We start from the raw sequence: 20,735 nt of genomic DNA on the forward strand, positions 1-20,735 counted from the left end.
AAAATAAAATCATTATAAAACCAATATTAGACCAATTGGATTTGCATGAAATTTTTTCTCAATTATATTTTGACTTAATATTTACATTCGTACGGTTGGATCGTTAAAAAATATTTGAGAAATGTAATTTTAGGCCGCACTTTTAGAAAAGTTTTGTATTGTGACCTTTAGAAACTCCAAGCCCACAATATATATATACAGATACACACAATAAACTTAATAGAAAAAATATTAAATTATATATAATTATATATATCCGCTTTACTTTGGATGCGGATGCAGATATTTCCGACGAATATCGGATTTTTCGAATTTTTTTGATAACCCGAGTGACATGCATCATGCCCAATTCTGAATGCTAATCTCATTAGAATATCATTGTATTAATTGGTTAATTTAGAACGAAGTGGCAATTACAAAAATACTAAAGTAGAATTATTGTTTTACCATTAACGATAACAATCAATATATAAACTAACAAATTATGGAAATTATGAGCCAAAAAATGTCATCGAATACATTATTTAATAAAACTTAAAAATAATAAAATTTTGATTTTGAAGTTCTCCAAAACTAGTACAATTCAGTTCACTAAGGGGTCATTTTGTTCATGGGGATATGGCTAATGAATCAGCAATGCAATCGAATCAAGGTGGCATGGATAGGAATCTCATTCCTGATTCAATGTATTTGGTTCGGTGCTGGAATGAATCGTTTTTATTTAAGACATTATTGATTTATTAGTTAAATCAACTGATTATCTTATATAAAAAAATTGCCCATATATTTTTATTCTTAGTAATGTTTGTTCATTATTTTATTAATAATAATGTTGTTGGCGGGAGTGCAACAATAATATTTGAATCAATACATGCTGTGTGAGTGTTCGTGACTTGTTACAATAGTACTTGAATAAAATAATAATCGATAAACAAATAATCTCGTCAAATGAATACTTTTCGGCATCAACATAATAGTGATAAGTATATCTTCAAACTTGACAAAGAATAATCTCAAGCAATTGGATATAATTTTTCGATCACGGGGTTTCATTCTTCATTCATCAGGGATTAATTATAGTTACAAAATTGTATTAATTATAAGTACTATATTTATTATATATATTTTTTTATATTTTTTAAGATATAGTATATTAATATGCATACTATTGTACCGAATTGATACTTCATTAAAATGATTATATTTTATATTAAAAGGTAAGGAGAAGAATGGAAATAGAGACCTAGCCTTAAATTCGATCTTGAGTTAGCAAAACCATGGTCATTTAAGTTTATAACAAAAAGGATTTGCAAGTATCAATTTATGTGTATATGCTAATATCACTGCCCTTAATATTTCATACTGCCCACTCATACCCATACCTTGTGGGTTTCAAAACCCATACCTTGTGGGTTTGAGATATGACTTAATTCGGAGTGTTTGTCGACCCAACTTCAACTTATAAGCTGATAAGTTGAATGTTAGTAACGACGTAATTTTTCTCAACTTATTTTGTTTTTTTGGTTTTTTATTAACTTTAATTTTAAAAAAACGTGTTCTAAAATATTTTTCTAATTTAATATTCACGAATTAAGATAATTGTATTTAAGATTTATTTATTTTTGTTCAATTAAGTAAAAAAAATCCGACTTTTATCCAAACACTTATGCAACTTATAAAGTCATATATTCATTTTAAATAATAAGTTACTTATTTTAAGTTACTCAGCTAAAGTCTCCTAAATGCATTTAATAAATTTTTGTATATTGTGTCTTCATACATGTTTGGACGAACTAAATGAACAAGAGTCAGACTGATGTCCTTGCCTGTGATATTATATAATATATTCATTGACGAAGCTCTATGGTTGGTAACTTATTTGAATTGCCAACTTGAGGTGATGGATCTGTAATGTAATGTGTATAAAATGCAATTAATGACATTCTATATTGACATCTCTCGAGTCAAACATGACATTCATATAACTAATATTGTCAGTCAGCAAGAGGATGAACTAATAAATTCATAAAAACATCAAAACAATTCCAATAAGTTCTAAAACAAAGATTAAAATAGCATATTAAAATCCGAAGTTATACCTTATCCAGGTAAAGACCAATTGCGCAGTACAAAAATGAATCGAACAACATCATCAAGAGACAGACCAAAAAGGACACTCCAGAGGATGCCTGAAAGGATTAGGAACTAAATGTGAGGAAACAGAAAAGGACCAATTAAATATTATTATATAAGACTATTAGCATACCCGCCACATGTTACTCCACCGGAGTCCAACATGAGCACGCTCATAGTCAGCAAAGTTAATTGATCCTAATGCAAAAGCAGTGGGTGAAAGCAAAGAGGCCAAGACTTTGATAATCCTACAAATTAATGGTCCTATTAAAAATAACATTAAAATATCATTTTTTCCAGAGAACTCACAAAATGAAAATACTAACATGGAAACAGCCTGATCATCGACAGTATAATAAGGGAAAAATGCCCCAAGAAAAGTCAAAGTTCCGACTGCCACAGCCGTTTTTGCTCGGGTAAAGAATGTAGAGATTAGAAATGACAGCATTATTGCACTGAGTCCGAACAAGAAGAAGTACATAAAGACCAGAGTCTTATCACTGTACTTGAAAAGGGTGCCCATTGTGCATATAGTAATGATTCCAGCAGAAACAGCAAACTGCATGGAAACATAAGGCATTAGTGGTGCTTTATTCATATTAACTGTGAGCATGAAATTAAAAATTTACAGGCAAATTAATGAACCAGCTTCAAGGGAAAGCCTCAGGATAACAACCATGCAACAGCAAGTATCAACCATGAGGAAGCAACTATAGTTGCAAGATTTAATATCGATTTATATATACATTACGATCACCTTCTAGAAGCAAGAGATGAGAACACGGAAATATTAGTTGTGAATAAGAATTAAAATTCCTCCAATCTATTTTTTCATCATTTGGAGAGGGGAGGGTAAGTGAGAGCCTTGAACTATATCAAAGCGAAGTTACGACCCAATTTGCAGCAAGTCGCAGATTTCAATAAAGATCTGATAAAATTAAAACCTAAAAACCACCTAAAAGTTGACTACTAGGTAGTGGTGCATCTTGCTGCTCTGCATATTATTGTACCGTCTAACTAGCTTAGAACATACAAACAAAAACAAAGTGATACCCTTGCCTCTCAAAGGCATGGTTGTGCCATATAAAACTTTAAAAAATTGCTACAAACAATCAAGAATTATAGTATAGGGACAGATAGTAAATGTACAAATCTTTCTTTAAAATTACGGCTATTACTTTTCAAGTAAAAATTACTAAGAAGAAAAAGAGCCCTTGTAAGCAAATTATCTCACCCCAAGAGATACTCTTTATAGATTACGGCATGATCTAACTCATAGTGAAGGATAACCTTCAGCATTTCACAGTAGAAATAACGGAGTTAATGACATATTTCTACAAAATTTCGAATAGGTCACTTCCCTTGCATATCTTTCCAGTAATATTATATGTACAGAGACACCAACTAATATGACAGATGTAGATAAACAATGAAACATTTGAAACTGAAAGTTACATAATTCAGATACCAAAGTTCTTCTAAAAAAGCATAAGCAGATCTCTCGTCTATTATCAATGAGATGTAAAGAGCAACCAGTTTGATCCTGCACTTCTAAATCCGTAACTAAGAAAATTATTAAGGTGAGAAACCTAGGCAGCAATACTACTTCATGCTATTCCATAATTTAGCTCCAAAAACAAATTAACAAAGCCAGACACATATCTACCTGAAATGAGTATGTAATAAGCCATGAAAGGTGGAATATCTCGCCTTTCAGACCCATCATGTAAAGACCTTCTTTTATCTTTTGTTCCTGGAGCATCAAAATTAAAAGTTTGCTGAACAAAAAGCTTTCTGAAGCAGAAATTAGGAAATATATGAAACAGCTCCATCAATTAAATCCAAATTTACTTTGACCCCATATGATTAATGCACAGATCAAAAGCAGAACCAGACCTTCTCAAAAACAGAGTAACTTATCAGGCGAGAAATTGGATAGAGAAAACCCAAAAGGTAACTGTTCGTTGAGATCCAAAGAAAAAGATACTTGTCAATAAATTATAAAAATTGTAGTTAAATGACATGACATAAAACAGGAGATTTAAGGACAAGAGAGCTTTTCTTTACAAAATAATTTTAACTACACAGATGCAAAAAAATCAATATAAGATACATACAGGACTCCCATGACTGTCTTGATTATGGACTGGAATTCGTCATCTGTATATTCACGAGTAGGAAATGGAGCAAGCTTTATGTTTGAAGGACTGAATCGAGTCCAAGGTATCTTCAGGGAGGAATTTGTGACTGATGGCAGTGAAGGTGACTTCACATCTTCATTGACTGAGTTTTTAGGCGATTGCTGAGCAGCATAAATAATAAAAGAATCCACTAGTTGCTGAAGCTGAGAAAAGAAAAAAAGTAGAAGTGATTAAATTACTAGTTTTAATCAACACATGCACCGACAAAAGGATGCGAACATATTGTATACAACAGAATCGAAGTCTAATCTATTTAGTCCATAACTGAAAATACAGGCATTGTAATTGAACACATAAAACAGATATAGAGAAGAGAGTACAAATTGTTCATACAGTTAAGAAGCCACTGAAGCTATACTGCATGATTGGTAGAGTATTGACACCTAATTCGAGGTCATTAAGATAAGGACCATTCGTGTCCATGATGCTTTTAACATCAGGAAATCCTGAAAATGCCCATGAGTGGTTTAGACGTATGCTGTAATCGAATGACAGGGGACCTTGATCATGAAACACAATGGCTCCTTTAATTTTTGGATTCCAGCAACTCCTATATCAATAGAAAAAGAAACAAGTAATTAATACATATCAAACTTTTAGAATTTCCAACAGGCAGGAGCTTACAAGTCACTCCAAATACAACTGCAGAACTTCCATGACTAGAATACAATATATTTTTTAGAATAGAGGGTTGAACCATTATTTGGGCCACTCGCCAGGGGAAAACAAAACAAAGTTCGTCAAGTCTGGATTCTACAGTATACTATAAAGGGTTTGGTCTAACATTGGGGACCACGGCCACCCTAACATATAGTGTGTGTCCACCCCTGCATAGGTTGTATACAGTGTATACCTACATCATCACCACCATCATTTTGGATCACTACCATCACCTTCAAAGCTTCAGCCGGAATTACTACTTTGTAAGAAGTCGTTGATCTCTGCATAGTCCTCACTCCTCTCCTCCACGATGATTATTGAAAAGAAAAATTGATTTGTATCCTGATTCTAGAATTCTACACTTCCACTGCCATTTCAAGATATGGAAAGAAAGTAAAATTGAAAGAAAGTAAAATTGAAACTTTGGCAACTTGTTATGCATGATGTGTAAAGAAAGTAAAATTGAACCCCCGTCCTGATGTCCGCTGAACTTATGTGTCGGAGATTGGAGAAGAAGCACAAACTCACCGAAAAAGAGTGAGAATACAATACTGAAGTCGCTTGAAGAGGAGGGTGACGGCATTGGCAGTGTGGAGGGTAGACGGTCAGTTCACTGGAAGAGGTGGTGGGTTACGATGAGGGCAGTGGCGATGGCAGGGGGCGTTCCAGGAGGCGGTGGTGGTGGCAGGTGAAAGTGAGTCGATGGTGGTAGGAGGCGGAAGATGGTGATGATACAGTGTATATCCATTTGTGTATAAATGTGTATAATCAGTATAAATGAATGGGAAAATTGACAAATCACTAAATTTGACAAAAAAAATCACTATTTTCTAATTTCTCGACTAAGAATTGATTTATGTTGAAATCAGACTCTGTATACGTATAGAAATTAATCGATAGATGGATATGTACTTTACTCTATTTTCTATACAAACATTTTCAAATTTATGTTAAAAACCAACTCTATTAGCGCAAAATTCTCTACTGGATATAAAACAAACAAGGATCCCTTTTAGCCCAATGATAGTGTCAAGCCTATCTATCTTATCTGCAAAACCTTCCCCGGTCATAAATACACTTGCATATATATATAAATATGTAATAATACACGTGTAAGACAAAAATCATTACTATTTATACACACAAAACGTTACAAAATTAGATTTGACATGGTTACAAGTTCCCAAGTTTAACATGGAATTATTCAGCTCCGGACGTTACAGAGTGGTGGGCTGGATTGTTCAAGGCCAATGACCCATATATTATTTATCAACCAAACTCATCTGATGTGATCCCTACTTGTAGACTACAAAGAAAACTAAAACTTAAGTGAATTTTTGTTTTTCCATTATCAAAATATTCATCTTTGCTATACTAACACACAAATATGTTTGAATGAATGAATTAATTGAATTTTATAAGCACCGTATAAAACAATCAGTTAGAGTACAACTTACTTCACTTGATCGAAAGCACCATAAAGATCTGATCTTACATAGGTCTCAAGTTCCAATTCGTCATTGTAAATCTTAGATACACGCTGTAAGCACGAAGTAAGTTATCAGATCCACAACAAATTACAAAGTCCTTGCAGATAGACAATGAGAAATGTGCTGTCATCATCTTTCTGCCTTAAGAAGTCCAAAACATATAAATACCTCATTTTTAAAATATATGAAAAAATGGGTCAGTGATTGCACATATGGGAGCCAAAAAGATGATGAAGAAGAAGAGAATAAAATTATATCCTTATATATAATAAACGTAAGGGACTTATTATCCAAAACTTTGGTCATGTACCGCCAAAAACAATCTCAACCGTTGATCTGATATTATTAAAAATAGAAGATTAAGATTATATTTTTTAATAAGTATATTCTTAATACAATCATATATAGAAAATGATTACATTATTCTACTACTATTCAAACACCAATTGCGATACAATATCATAATACAATCTTAGATAGAATATGATTAGAGATTTAACCAATCATAAATATAAAAGAATTACATTGTTCTAATACTATTTAAATACAAAAATATGATACATTAATGATAGATAGAATATGATTAGATATTCTATTATATATAGCTGTAATTCAATTCCACATCCGTATATCTGCATATTCGTTGCAACAAATATTACAACAAACTATCAAAAATAAAAACAAAGTTGCAACATCAGAAATAACAATATATATGTACATTAAAAAAATAAAAAATTAAAAATAAAAAACCGTGCATCGCACGGGCTATAAGCTAGTATATATAAAAATTAGTAAAGGAAGTAGAGAGTAAACAGATCTATAAGAGAAAACAACTGGTAAAAGCTAAATGGCTCAAGATACCCTTAAGATGCAACACAGATAAATTTATATTAAAAGTACAATGTTAACCAGAAAAATTAGTTCTTAGAAAAATTTCAGGCTTCACAAAGATAGGTATATGTAACCCCTCTAGGCAATTTTGAATTACCCTAATTCTGACACACAGCCTACAATTATTTGAGCTGTGGAAATATTTATATAAAGAGAAGGGGTAGATTACAATAAAAACAAGAGAACAGAAGATCAAAAGGTCACTTTATCAGTTTAGTAAAAAAAATATCACTTAATCTTAGCTTCGAATAAAATATAAACACTATTATACAGGATACAAAAGCTAAAATATGCGGCTTGCGGCATATTAATTACCACGGTTGACCTGATTGTCAACTTTGGGTGTTTGATTGAGTTCTGTAAACGAAGTTCAGTTAAATATCTTCTGGATTTAAAATTACCAAGTCACAGAGTTGGTCATTGTAAAGCAAGGTTTTCTGGGTAGTGGGTATACATCAATGTGGTTATAAAAAAAGGCGAACATTCAATTATAACCATCTGGGAACATATCCAGTGCATCATAGAAAAATGAATGAAAAAACCTAACTTGATACCTTTAGTAGAGGAAATTTAAATGATAATATATTAATCATCATTCTTGTCTCTGTTGTATTAGGCGCAAAAGCCAAAAACTCGCCCTTGGCCAACAGAAGTTCTAAAATTTGATCGAAACTAGGGGATGCATCATCTTTCCCAACTTCAATTAACAATTCCTTTTTAATATACCTGCATAAGGTTATAAAATTAATTTTTTTTAAAAAAAATAACAACTTTGACAACATTACAGTGGGAGCAAACAGATAACTAGATACTTTTATTTTTATAATTTCCTTTCATGGTCACCGATGACTGCATTCAGCATCAGCTGCATACAAGGTAAAATTTTGGCAATTGCAAATGTTAAAAACCTTAAAGCGACTCTGCTTTATCCAAATGCTTTCCTACTACTAAATTGCATAATTTGTATACTACATCGAAATTTTTAATCAACACACGTCTCCGGATACAAAACTTGAAGCATAGTGATAACAAGAAGAGACATACGACTGAGCCGGGTGGATTTGCGTATCCACTTGAGTCCTCACAGCTATTAACATTAGCATTATAACAGTTGGAAGCATAATCTGCACAATTGAAAAAACCATCACACCGCAAACTAAGTTTCAGCTGTGTAAGAGCAAGTCCAATGCAAGATGCAAAATAGCTATAGCTATTGTTATAATTTGGCATCAAAAAGCGTCTTTTGGTGCTAAAACAAAAATTCAACTCCAATACTAGATGCATTCTGAAACCAAATATTTCCTAAATTACTTAAATTTTGTCACTTCTTCCTAAGTTTCATTTAAAGTACAACAACATGCATCTCATTTGTAGTAGTTTGATGATGTGGCGAGATGCATAAATGCATCATTGGTTTCAAATTTAGAACCAATGATGCATATATGCATATTTGCATCCAACTATAGAACTCCTTTGGAGTTGAAATTTTTGACATTTGATTTCAAATTATAGAAATGGCACCACTTATAGCATTGCATTGGACTTGCTCTAACACTTTCAAATATAGACAGAATGCATGTAAATAGGATAAAATAACCAGCACCATGATCACTAATATTCACAAATTTTGATATTAATACATAACTGTAATATCAAAATTATATATGTTAAAAGTATCATTAACCGATCACTTTAATTCAATATAAATGCACAATTTAATCCAGATGATTAACAATTAAAATAGTATTACCAACTATTAACATGATAAAATTAAATAGCAAAGTAACTAACTTAAAAAAGCCTGGGAGAGAGAAGGGGGGGAGAGGGAGTGAGAGGGGAGAGAGAGAGAGGGGTAGAGGGAGCGAGAGAGAGGGAGCGAGAGAGAGAGAGAGACAGAGAGAGAGAGAGAGAGAGGACCTCAGCAAAAGTAACAAAAGGATGGCGAATTTTGAGAAGGCAGTTTTTGCGGAGCATCGCCTTCAACTGACGTCCAGAAGACCTCATCTTGTTGTTGTTCCCTCAACAAAACCCTAATCAATGGCTACAGGTATCTTATAGTTTCAGAGAGAGAGAGCCATGGGAAGGTAAAGTGAGTGGGGAAGAAAGCTTGGTGTTTTACTTTGGCGTTGAATGCAGGCAGCACACATTTATTTGGTAACTGGTGTCTGGTGATAGATACTACTAGAAATTAAGTTCAGAGACTCTTCTTACTTTTAGTTGTCTAGTACGGTGTCGTTTTCTCGCTTGGTAAGGTCGGTAAATAGTAAATATATATAATAATAATCTTTAATAAATCGCTTTCTCATTCAGCAATCTCTAATTTATTTATTTATCTAAATTTTAAAACGTACTACTGTTAACGGGAACAAATTCGAAGAGAATGTTAATTTTCCGTAAAAAGATGATTTTCCAACAACGAGTTAATTTTGTATGTGAGTTAAAGCTTGATCTGTAAACCAGGGAGCCTGATTTCTTAATTTTAATATCTTGTGTTTTTTTAGGGGGAGATTAGAGCTCCTTATAACATATTTATTAAAATATAATATTCCAATTTTATTATAATATTTGTTTACAAGTACATTAAGTGAGCTTCTCTGTTGTGCCATGTTTGTTTGCTGCCTTGTAACTTAGTTAATGTTTATAAGCCCGCAATCAATTATCAATAAGTATTTGTTGATCTTATTATAAGTTGAATTTTTAACTTATAAACTGATAAGTTATATTTTAGTAACGACATTTTTTTTCTTAACATATTTTGAATTTTTATTTTTTTATTAGCTTCAATTTTAAGATATTTGTTTAAAAATATTAATCTAAATTTAAATAAAAAAAATATATAACTTATAAATAAAATTATTCAAATACTTAAATAATTTATAAATATTAATTTGATTATTAATTTTAAGAAATTTATTAATTTTATTCTATAAATTATTTTTTAAAAAGTTCCCAAAAATACGAGATAGATATGTCCTTATGTCCTGGGCAGTGGGCACAAAATATTAATATGCTGCTTCGAAATTTTTTAATTAACTTATTGACCTCCGGGACCGGGAATTACACGAATATACTATTATTAAGTATTAAGACACAAATGACAAAGTAACATAGTTGAATAGACCCTTTATTTATGTTTTTGTGATGGCGGGATCCATACACTATTAATTTGTTAAAAAAATCGTCATTTTATGTGAAGTTGGAAACGTTTGGTACATTTGGTCGTTTCAACTTGAAGTGTTTGTTGGCATTAAAATATGTCAAAATGGTCGGTCCCCTAGCACATTTTTATTGTAATAAAGTATATTCCCCTCCCAGGTACTTATCTTGACAACGAGATATGTAGATAGGCATTGCGATTGCTTTCCCTATTGGAGTTGTATTTAAACTTTATATTTATGTTGCATTCCTTCCCTCCCACACTATTTTTTTTAATGGGAATTGTTTTAGTTTATGTTATTTTCAATTTTTAATAAAAAAAATATGAATAGCTTTTCCAGGTTACCCTTTCAAAACATGTATAATACAGCTAAAATTATTTAAAGTAATATGTTTGGTATCAAAAAAAATATTATTACAGCAAGTTTATTATTTTATCAGAGTAAATATATATTATCTTTATTATTTTTACACCGTACAAAGATATTATTTTAGTGAGATCATTATTTTATTGATTATTATTTTATCGAGATTCAACTTTAATTAACGAAAAGTAAATACAAAACCAAAGTAATTGTATTTCTTTTGAAAACATGTATTGACGCGAAGTATATAGGGAAATGTATCATCAAATAAATTTTCGTTTAAATGCGTTTTATCTTGGTTCACGTGGTTTGCAAATTATTATGCGAGTCCGGAGGGTTTACCCAATTCGCACCTGAAAGGTAGCAGTTGCGGTTTACCTAAAAAATATTTTGAAAAGAGACGAACATGTGAAAAAAAGTATTTCTTGTATTTAAAATAAACTAGTTGAAAAACACAAAGCTGATTGCTTTATAAATTTCTAGTTTAATTATATAAAATCATAATATAAAATTCATCTAAAAGTCCTAAACATAAGGGTGTATATGAGTCAAATTCGAAATTTGGACAGATATTTAACTAATTCAAGCAAAATTTTAATGAACTCAACAATGTTTGGTAATCTAATTAAAAAAATATTATTGTCTAAATTATTAAACTGAACCGAACTTGAGCAATAATTTTGATGACATTGTATGTATTTCAATAAAAATGATATTTTTAAGTTATGCATATTCAGCCGCTGAACATATATGCTGTGAAGTAAACATAATTTATACAATAATATATTTTGTAATATTTTGCTAATATAATATTTAAAATTTTAAAAAAAAATCAGTAAAGTAATAATTCTTGTAGAATATAACTCGTAAAATAATATGTTTTGTAATATTTATTTACGGAACATATAAGATTTTCGATGTAATAGAATTTAACTCTTTCTGTATAATATTATAAATATACTTCTACTAAAAAATTAAAGAACAAGTTGAATTTAAACCAAACACCTTAAAATTTTGATTCGTTGAATCTATTGAACAAAAAATACTGTTTAAGCTTATGTTGATAAATTACTGAATAAGTGATCGCAACGGGATTTTTAAAGATAAAAAATTTATCGCTTATTGTTTGTGCTCGATTCTCATTTTTTACCGAGATTTATTATAATAAATACTTATTTGTAGGATATATAAACTTAATTATTGAAAAGTAAACAAAAAAATTGAACGAGTTTATCAAATAAATCAATCGTGACTTTAATTTACGGTCCTACATAAAATTCCTTCGAATAGATTGTGATCGAAGTTTCCTTGTGTGCCCAGACCCCGAGCGGGCCCAATTCAATTGTTCCGCAATAGAATTGCCGCGTCTGGCACAAGCTCGTAGTAGTTAAAGTATGGGAAAATAGATTTTTTTGTTTCCCAACTTATCATATTTTTACAAATTTATTATTTAATTATTATTTTTTTTCTTTTACTCACTAATGTTAGATTAATATTGGTTTTTAGTCACTAATGATAGGTTCGGATTTGATTATTAGCATTATGTCAATTTTTTGTAGCATTTTTAAAATATGGTGGTAGTCTATAATATTTTAGTAATTTGATATATGTCTATATCTTTAAATATAGTACTTTTTATGTCTCCACCGCGTTTACCTTGGTGATGAGAGTTTGACAAGTATTTTAAGGCTCCTAAAAGATGTTGTTTAATGAATTATTTTGATTTTTTTCTGAATAATAATTTATCGTTTAAATTTCAATATACAAAAAAAAAATCTTTAAAAAAATATAAAACTATGTTTGTAAGAAAAATATTTTGTGAGAGTTATTTGATTTAATACCAAATTCACATTATTACAACATTATTCTATTTTTGTGTTTATATATGTACACTTGTTTACAATTCTATTAGAATGGATGGATTTATAGTTATGATTTTGGGTCGGTAAAAGTTGCATGAATGAGTTATGATTAGTGATTTCATTGGATTTTTGAAAGTGTCATTTGGTAAAATATTGATATGTAATTTTTTAATGTTTTTAGTACTTTATGATCAGTTTGGTAATTTGATTATATTGAATTTTTTTATTTTTTTTTCCAATAATTTTAGTACGGATTGTGATGCCTCTTCGTAATAATTTTGGTTTTGAGTTTAGTACCCTACCTAAAAAGTAACAGACGTATATCAACCGATTTTATGTGTATGTTTACAATGTATATACATTTATTCTGACAAGATGTTCAAAACAATACACATCTTTCCTATAACATAGGTATATAATTCAGACATTATGTGGCGCCCTCCAAACCCGGGTCAGAAGTTTGGGGTCCACAACACATACACAATATATGAACATGTATAAGAAATATTATTTATAATGACCCTGCTTCACAAAAACCACGGATCGCAATAGGTTAAAGTATGAAAATAAGCCATAACCTTAAAATATTACATCGTACCAAAATCCCGACTGACTTAACTTATAATATATAATAAAGTTTTTCTTACGATCGTACTATCTCTCCGCTGCATGAAGCTCCTGCTATCTCGATCCAATTCAAACTGGAACCTTAGCCCGAACTTTGGACTGAGGAACTTCTCTATCATCCATATCCCTTTTAACTGTAAAATATATAAAAAGTTTCGCAAGAGTGAGCTAACTAGCTCAGCAAGTCACAATAACGATAACTAAGGTTAAACAATGATCAAATGAGATGATTCAGATGAATCAAGTTTCTTTTTAACTAATCATTAGAATTGGATATTCATTTTAAGTTTTAAAAAACAAGGTTAGGCTGCTAATCAGTCACGCACTAACCCAGAGCAAGCACACAGCACTGCTCTAATTACTGGATCCAAGGCACACATTGGCCTAACTTGACCATTGGTATGGTCTGACCACGAATCTGGTCCACATATATAAAAACTATCCAATCCTAAAGTAGTTCAATATGATGAACAATATAATTCGATAAAACAAGATCATAATCAATGATGGTTAAACACTTGAATAAAAACGTAAGGAAATTCATGGATATCTCAAGGGTATATCAGGGTATGTATAAGAAACGGTTTTCAGTTTGCACAAGGGTCAGATATTAGACCAGTAATGATTTTTCAGGATATGGTTCTTTGATGTTATAAGGAATGATTGTAGTATAAAAGTTTATGTGTTTTCAAACCATTCTCTTCCGGTGTTTGGTGTTTGGTAGTTATACCTTTGGGGAGTAGTATTATATTTGTATGGTTTGGTGTTTGAGGATCAACAAAGGACGGTTTACAAAGAATAAGGCCTATGACTCAAGATCAAGAAAATCAGGGTTTAAGGGTAAGTAGTTTAAAGCATATGCATTATAAAACATGAGTTATGTTTAATGATAGCAATATGTTATGAAACAGTTCGAAAATATTGGTAATATATCTTGAAGAAAAGTTCAGAAATACTTGTCTTACAAGGCTTTACAACTATTACTGATCAACCATGAGCTGACTCTGCTACTCAGGCTCTAACGTCCAACCACTAGATCCCATTGGATTCGGCTTCGACACTCAGGTCTTTCTGTTGAAATTCTACTGAGCTCGTCGACTGACCACTAGGTTACATTTGGTCCATCGTTCACTTTCAGGTTCCCGACTATAACCTACAGGGTTGAAACACCCTACGTTAGACGTCTAGATATGCTTGACATATCCTCGATATCAATTTTACCCCAAGATATTCAAACCCGACTCGTAATTATGTATATTATAATAACACACGCAACAAGTAGGGTTCACAATCTCGAAAATCGTTTCGGTGTTCGTTTTCGAAAAAAAATACGTATACTCGTCATTTTACAAAATTAGGGTAATTACTTTTGCTACAACAGTTCACCACATCATACAATCAAATTTCGTATAAAACACACATGTATATATATAGTCACTCGACTTCCCGATAATCATCAGATATGTTTCCGTATTTTCGTAGTTCAATTTCCCGAAAATCGGGCAGCGTCTTCTTCGTTTATCGGATTACCCGTCGAATACAATCGACGTCACTTCACCACAACAATTCACAACAACCAACATCCACAATTTCCCAAACGCCAATTCAATACTATTATTAATTATTATTCGCATTTTACATTTTTTTATTAAATTAGGACTCAGAATATAATCATCACGGTCCACCGTGCGCTCATCGAAATTCATTGTAGACGGCGGTAAAATTCGGAGGTACCCGAGTTGTGTTTCCAATCACGGATTCCACCGATTAATTACTAACAAATCCCACACGAAATATTAATTCGTTTCACGAATAATACTCAAATACTTCCTGCAGAGAATATTAAAATAAAATAAAATAAATTGTAATTGGAGTCACAGAATCACTATAACGTAATCAGGAACCAACACAGAGCAGGACACACACGCGCCACCTTCCCCACCGCAACCGGGGAGGGGCGACGACCGAAAATTAAGAAAAACGCAGCACAGCATCAAGATACACACAGATATATAAGTATAACACACGCACCCGCGATTGAACGCGCACAGGGGAAGAGAAGGAACGACCACCAGTCACCGGAATAACCAGGGACGGCGGCGTAGCACCGGAAAAAAAAAAGAAGAAGCAACCACCGGTGATTCAACACCGAGAGGCGGAGAATCGAGGGCTACAAAAAGGGAGGAGATTATAAACATATATATGAATCTGCCCTTTTGATGATGAAAAGGGTAGAAAGAAAAACAAAGAAATAAATTGATGTTTTTGTGAGGAATACAGGGGTAGCACTCATCTGATTTTGCCGAATACAACGCCGCGTGTCCAATTATTTGGACACGTGTCTCGTTCCCTAAACTGCAAGCCCAATTTCAAATGTTTTAATATTTTAACGTATCACAATGCAAATAATTATTAATCGATATAGACCCCAAAATAAGTCTAATAATTTCCTAAATATCGTGAAATTTATAAAAAAAAAAATCCGAAGTTTTAAAACGATTTTCGAAGCGCCATTTAGATCCGGTGTAACCCGAAATTCAGCATTAGCGGGTCGAGGTGCAACACAAAACAATTCCAGAAAATTACGAAAACAGCCTTAAAATGTTAGAAATATCTCGAAGTAAATAAAAATATAAGTTTTGAAATTTTAAAAACCCTTCCGAGGTGCGCTTTATACTTGCTTTTTAATAAATAACGAAACGACGCGCGCGCGAAACTACTCCTGAAAATTCCCAAAATAATTTTAAAATTCTCAGAATAATACGAACTTAATAAAATATAAGTTCCATGATTGTTGAAGATTTCCATAATTAAATATGGATTTTACAATTAAACGTACTCAGAAAATCATTTAAAGATAAATAATAAATGAAATATTATTTTCTCAATTTTATAAAATCCCATAAATAATTACTATAATTGTAAAACTACAAAAACAATTTTAGAGATGTTCCAAATATTTATGCAAATAAATTTGCATTAAATCCATTTTTAAAAGTGAAAACGATTCAGTACAACTCAATAATTAATTACACGAACGACCTTATGCATCATAAATCACACATAAATAGTAATAGAGCAACACATAGCAGTAACAACCAATGCACATATTTTATTTATTTAATAATTTCCATAATTACGCATTTAAATAATACAAAATACACGAGTCGTTATACATTATACGACTCCTTCATATGCATCTAGCAAACTCAAACACATATAAAGCTTTTTTATAAGACACATATGACACTTTTTGTATTAGTTATCATTATATTTTAATAATATTATAAAAAATTGACAAAATACTAATAATTAAATCTGAGCCTAACATTAGTGACTAAAAAAAATCTGAACCTAACATTATTGAGTAAAACAAAAAAAAAATTATAGTCGAGTGGTAAGTTTCTAAACACACAATAAGTTGGGTGACGAAAAAATTCATTTTCCCTTAAAGTATTTAAACTTGCCCGTGATTAATAAATGCATGTGAGCTCCCCAAGAGCCGTTTTTACGCTTTGCAGTATAGCCCAGGTTACGTTTTATTTTAATAAATTAATTGTTCAAAAAATTAATATACAAAATTATTTATAAAATTACATGCGACAAGTATTGATTGGAATGTGAACTTCCGGTCAAGATAGGACTTCATCAAGGATCAGGATTAAGTCTTTTTTTATTCGCTATAATTATGGATGTGCTCACTAGAGGAATTCAGGATGTTGTCCCATGGTGTATGCTTTTTGCGGATGATATAGTTATTATTAGTGAGACAAATTCGATGATAAATAAGAAGTTAGAACAATGGAGGGTGACATTGGAGACATTCAGGCTTGCGTTTTAGTCATTCAAAAAATGTATACATATGGTGTAACTTTAGTAATGATCCAGTCGAAGAGGGAGTTGATGTTAGAATTGGATGGCATTTATTAGTTCCGAAAGAAAGTTTCAAGTATTTGGGATCTATGATTCATAAAGATGGTAAGATAGATGCAGATGTAACTCATCGTATTCAGTCTGGATGGTTAAAGTGGAGGGTGGCTTCAGGAGTACTGTGTGATAGAAAATTCCTTCAAGGTTAAAAGGAAGATTTTATCGAGTGGCGATTAGACCAGCTTTATTGTATGGGGCGGAATGTTGGGCGATAACGAAAGTTCAAGAACATCGACTCGAGGTAGCGGAATTGAGGATATTGCGTTGGATTTGTGGTCGTACCTTGTTAGGTAGATTGCCGATTGGTTTTTTCAGAAAGCAACTACGAGTTGTTTCTATAATAAAAAAGGTAAGGGAAAGTAGGTTGCGCTGGTTTGGGCATGTAAGGAGGAGATGTATATCGGCCCCAGCTCGGAGAATTGAAGGTTTGGTGTTACCGGGTGTGAGAAGGAAATGAAGACCGAGAAGAACTTGGGATAACCTACTTTCACTAGATTTGCATTTTTTAAACCTTCGGAGTGAAATGGTATTAGATCAAGGTCTTGGAGGAGGCGGATTATAGTAGTTAATTAACTTTTGGGATAGATGGATTTTGTATTTGGAGGTGTTAGTAATATATATTGTTAGTTTATTCTTTTTTTTATTATTCTTTATGTGCTTAATTCTATAATTATTGTAGTCTAGGTTTCATCCATTATTGGTACTAATTGTTTTTTTGGTAGATCGATTGTATTGTCCTTTTAGCACAGGAAGTATTTGATTTACACTTTTTCGAGTCATAGTCATAGGAGATGTCATCTTTACTGTCCATGAGTGAAAATATCAAGAAGAAAGATATGGATCAACATTTGATCGAGGGTTGAAGTTACATACAAGAAAACGGTTCTTGCAGTTATCAGCGGTTTTCCTGGCACTGAAGAATTTACAAGATACATGTAAGTTTTATATGAATAATGCCATAAACTAAGGTTTGTCTTGATCTATTTTTAAATTATGCCATTAAATTTAAAAATTTTAATTGGAATTTTTACACTTTTATATATTGTGCACATACACACACATAAGCCGAGAGTATTTTGTTAAACAACCTCCTCATTCTTATGAATGAGGGAAAGTGTGCGTACATCTTACCCTTCACATACCCTGCGAAAGCTGGATATACTGAGTATGTTTGTTTGTTTGTTTAGCTTTTGTATCTCAGCTGCAAGACTTGCCTTATTCTTCAAAATTTTGCTACAATGAGTTATTTTTCTAAAGAATAGACAATCCAAAATGGCCCCGAGTGGTTCTTTTAGTGAAAAGTGAAAACCTAGAGGATGCAAATTCATGGGAGCTAAAACTCTTCAGTATAAAGTTTTCGCAGATAAAAATATTTAACCTAAGAGAGTGAAACTTTATTTTGCCCAAGCATAAGTTCGGTGCATGAACATAATGGTATTTTGTTCGAAACTACAGGATTCAACACTGTTGAAGACAAATGTGATATGTTGTAGGTGTCAAAACAAACTCCACAAATGGAGGCAGATGATCTATTTAAGAAGATTGCATTGACATATAGATCAAGCATTACTTGCTGAAAAGAATGGAGATCTTAAAAGTACTTCAGGTTAGGCGCAAGAGCTTGACAGGGATGAAAGACGTCTTAAAAATTTTACATTGCTTTTAAGCTGGCTCACCTTATAGTTTCAGATTCCAAATATGAAGCCTACTAAAGGATATATCTGAAGTGTTTGGATTTATCCTAGAAAGGTAAGCCAGTGACTGAAATGTTCTAGCATTGGTTATACTGGTGGTGGCACAAGGACAAAGTACATCTAACAAATGCGTGCAGAAGAGACATTCATGGTGTATTTGACGGTATAGTGAAGAGCTACATTATTGTTTATTCTCGAAGTGTCTTTAGAAATGCTAAAGTAAATCTGAAATTTTGTGCTAGTCAGTTACATACCAGCTTCCAGATTTATCGTTGCCAACGCTAAGCAACTCATGATTTTATCCAGAACCTTCAAGCTGAAATTGAGCCGATTCTTGATTGATACCAGATAACTACGAGTGACTTGTTAAACTTGTGGAGGAGATGAGGGATGAACTTTGTGACGTTGAAAGAAAGAGATAACTGCAGCAACTTTACTTAACAATGAAACTGAGCGAGTTATATAAGTTGTCAACAGTCAGCTAAATTACATTATGTGACGAGAAGTAAGAAACATTAGTGTGTGTATATGAGTTGTTGCATTTCTCGATGTTAGAGCACACACTCGACACTACAATGCAGCTCTTGAAGGACTTGCACATCAAATGGTAACTCACTAATTTATCCATAGAATATAATTTTGTAACATAACCTTCTTCACCAGAGGTACTTCACTCTGCAAAATTATCACATCTCTTGGCAAAATATAGATACTTGTCTTGAAACAAATCATCACAGACTTAGATCAGAATTTGAAATTGCGGAGTTTGCTAAAGTACTTGGCTGCATTCAGAGTCTGGGAGAGCAACATGCTGCTAATTTATCATCGATGAAAACCCTACAAAAAGAAGTGGAACACTCGCACACAAATTAAAAATGTGCAACACGAAATTAAATGTAGACAGGACATGAATAAAATGACGGAACAAAGTGATTGTGATATTGGGAGAATAAAGGAACAAGACTGAACCAGAAATGCAGTTCTTTCAAGTGGTGATCAAACGAATGATGCTTCAAGGGTACTTAATGACCGGGGTCAAATCTTAGTAGAAATAAAACCCAGTCCATGGATGTCTTGAAGCACAGTGATTATTATTTATTAATCTAGCAAAATCCCATTATTTTTACCCAGCCTTCTTGCTCTATTGAGTAACTAGAATCATCTGTTGTCAAGAAATGACGTAAAGTTTCACAATAAGAAGCCTTCTATTCTTTAAATAATACTGCACCTTAAAGTCATCCCATTATAAAACAACGGATGATGTCAAGAAATTTAATATCAAAATTAGATCACTGGATCATTAAGAAAAGGACTTCAACGTATAAAGAAACACTCCTTGAAGGAAGGCTTGGAGAGTTGGCAATCTAAAATGAAAAATCCCAGAGCTCCTATACTTTAACATTTTCTCTAGTGTTAGCTGCATATTACGATTTTGGAAAGTGTATCTAGTTTATGAGTAGTATCATGTTTCCTAATTTTCCATCCTTGTTGTTTGTTGTTCAGAAATGGTTTAGGACTGTGTTTTTCTTATCAGATCTGACCTTGTGGTTTACAGTTACTATTGCCACTAATTGCAGATCGATCGATTACAAAAGAAAATAACATTATACAAAGTGCCAGTTTTTTAGATTTTAAAATAAGTAATTTATGATTTAAAGTAATTAAGTGACTTGCAAGTGAAAAATAGTTCCTTATAAATTACTCTATGTGTTTCATTTAATTCTAT

At 32.1% G+C, this 20,735-nt stretch overlaps 1 protein-coding gene across 1 annotated transcript in view; it reads right to left on the reverse strand.

The window, feature by feature from the left end:
* LOC141692385 (ABC transporter A family member 1) overlaps positions 1-9,547 on the reverse strand; it is a 31,202-nt gene extending 21,655 nt beyond the window's left edge. The window contains exons 1-11 of the mRNA XM_074497198.1: positions 9,293-9,547; positions 8,420-8,499; positions 7,930-8,101; positions 6,452-6,534; positions 4,668-4,884; positions 4,251-4,477; positions 4,030-4,090; positions 3,800-3,886; positions 2,460-2,692; positions 2,267-2,381; positions 2,100-2,189 (exon numbers count right to left, since the gene is read on the reverse strand). Coding sequence (XP_074353299.1) covers positions 2,100-2,189; positions 2,267-2,381; positions 2,460-2,692; positions 3,800-3,886; positions 4,030-4,090; positions 4,251-4,477; positions 4,668-4,884; positions 6,452-6,534; positions 7,930-8,101; positions 8,420-8,499; positions 9,293-9,379 — 1,452 coding nt within the window. The 5' untranslated portion in view covers positions 9,380-9,547. The remainder of the gene's footprint in view (positions 1-2,099; positions 2,190-2,266; positions 2,382-2,459; positions 2,693-3,799; positions 3,887-4,029; positions 4,091-4,250; positions 4,478-4,667; positions 4,885-6,451; positions 6,535-7,929; positions 8,102-8,419; positions 8,500-9,292) is intronic.
* Positions 9,548-20,735: the final 11,188 nt, after the last annotated feature.

The sequence above is a fragment of the Apium graveolens genome, chromosome 10, assembly GCF_009905375.1.
Source record: "Apium graveolens cultivar Ventura chromosome 10, ASM990537v1, whole genome shotgun sequence".
NCBI lineage: Eukaryota > Viridiplantae > Streptophyta > Magnoliopsida > Apiales > Apiaceae > Apium > Apium graveolens.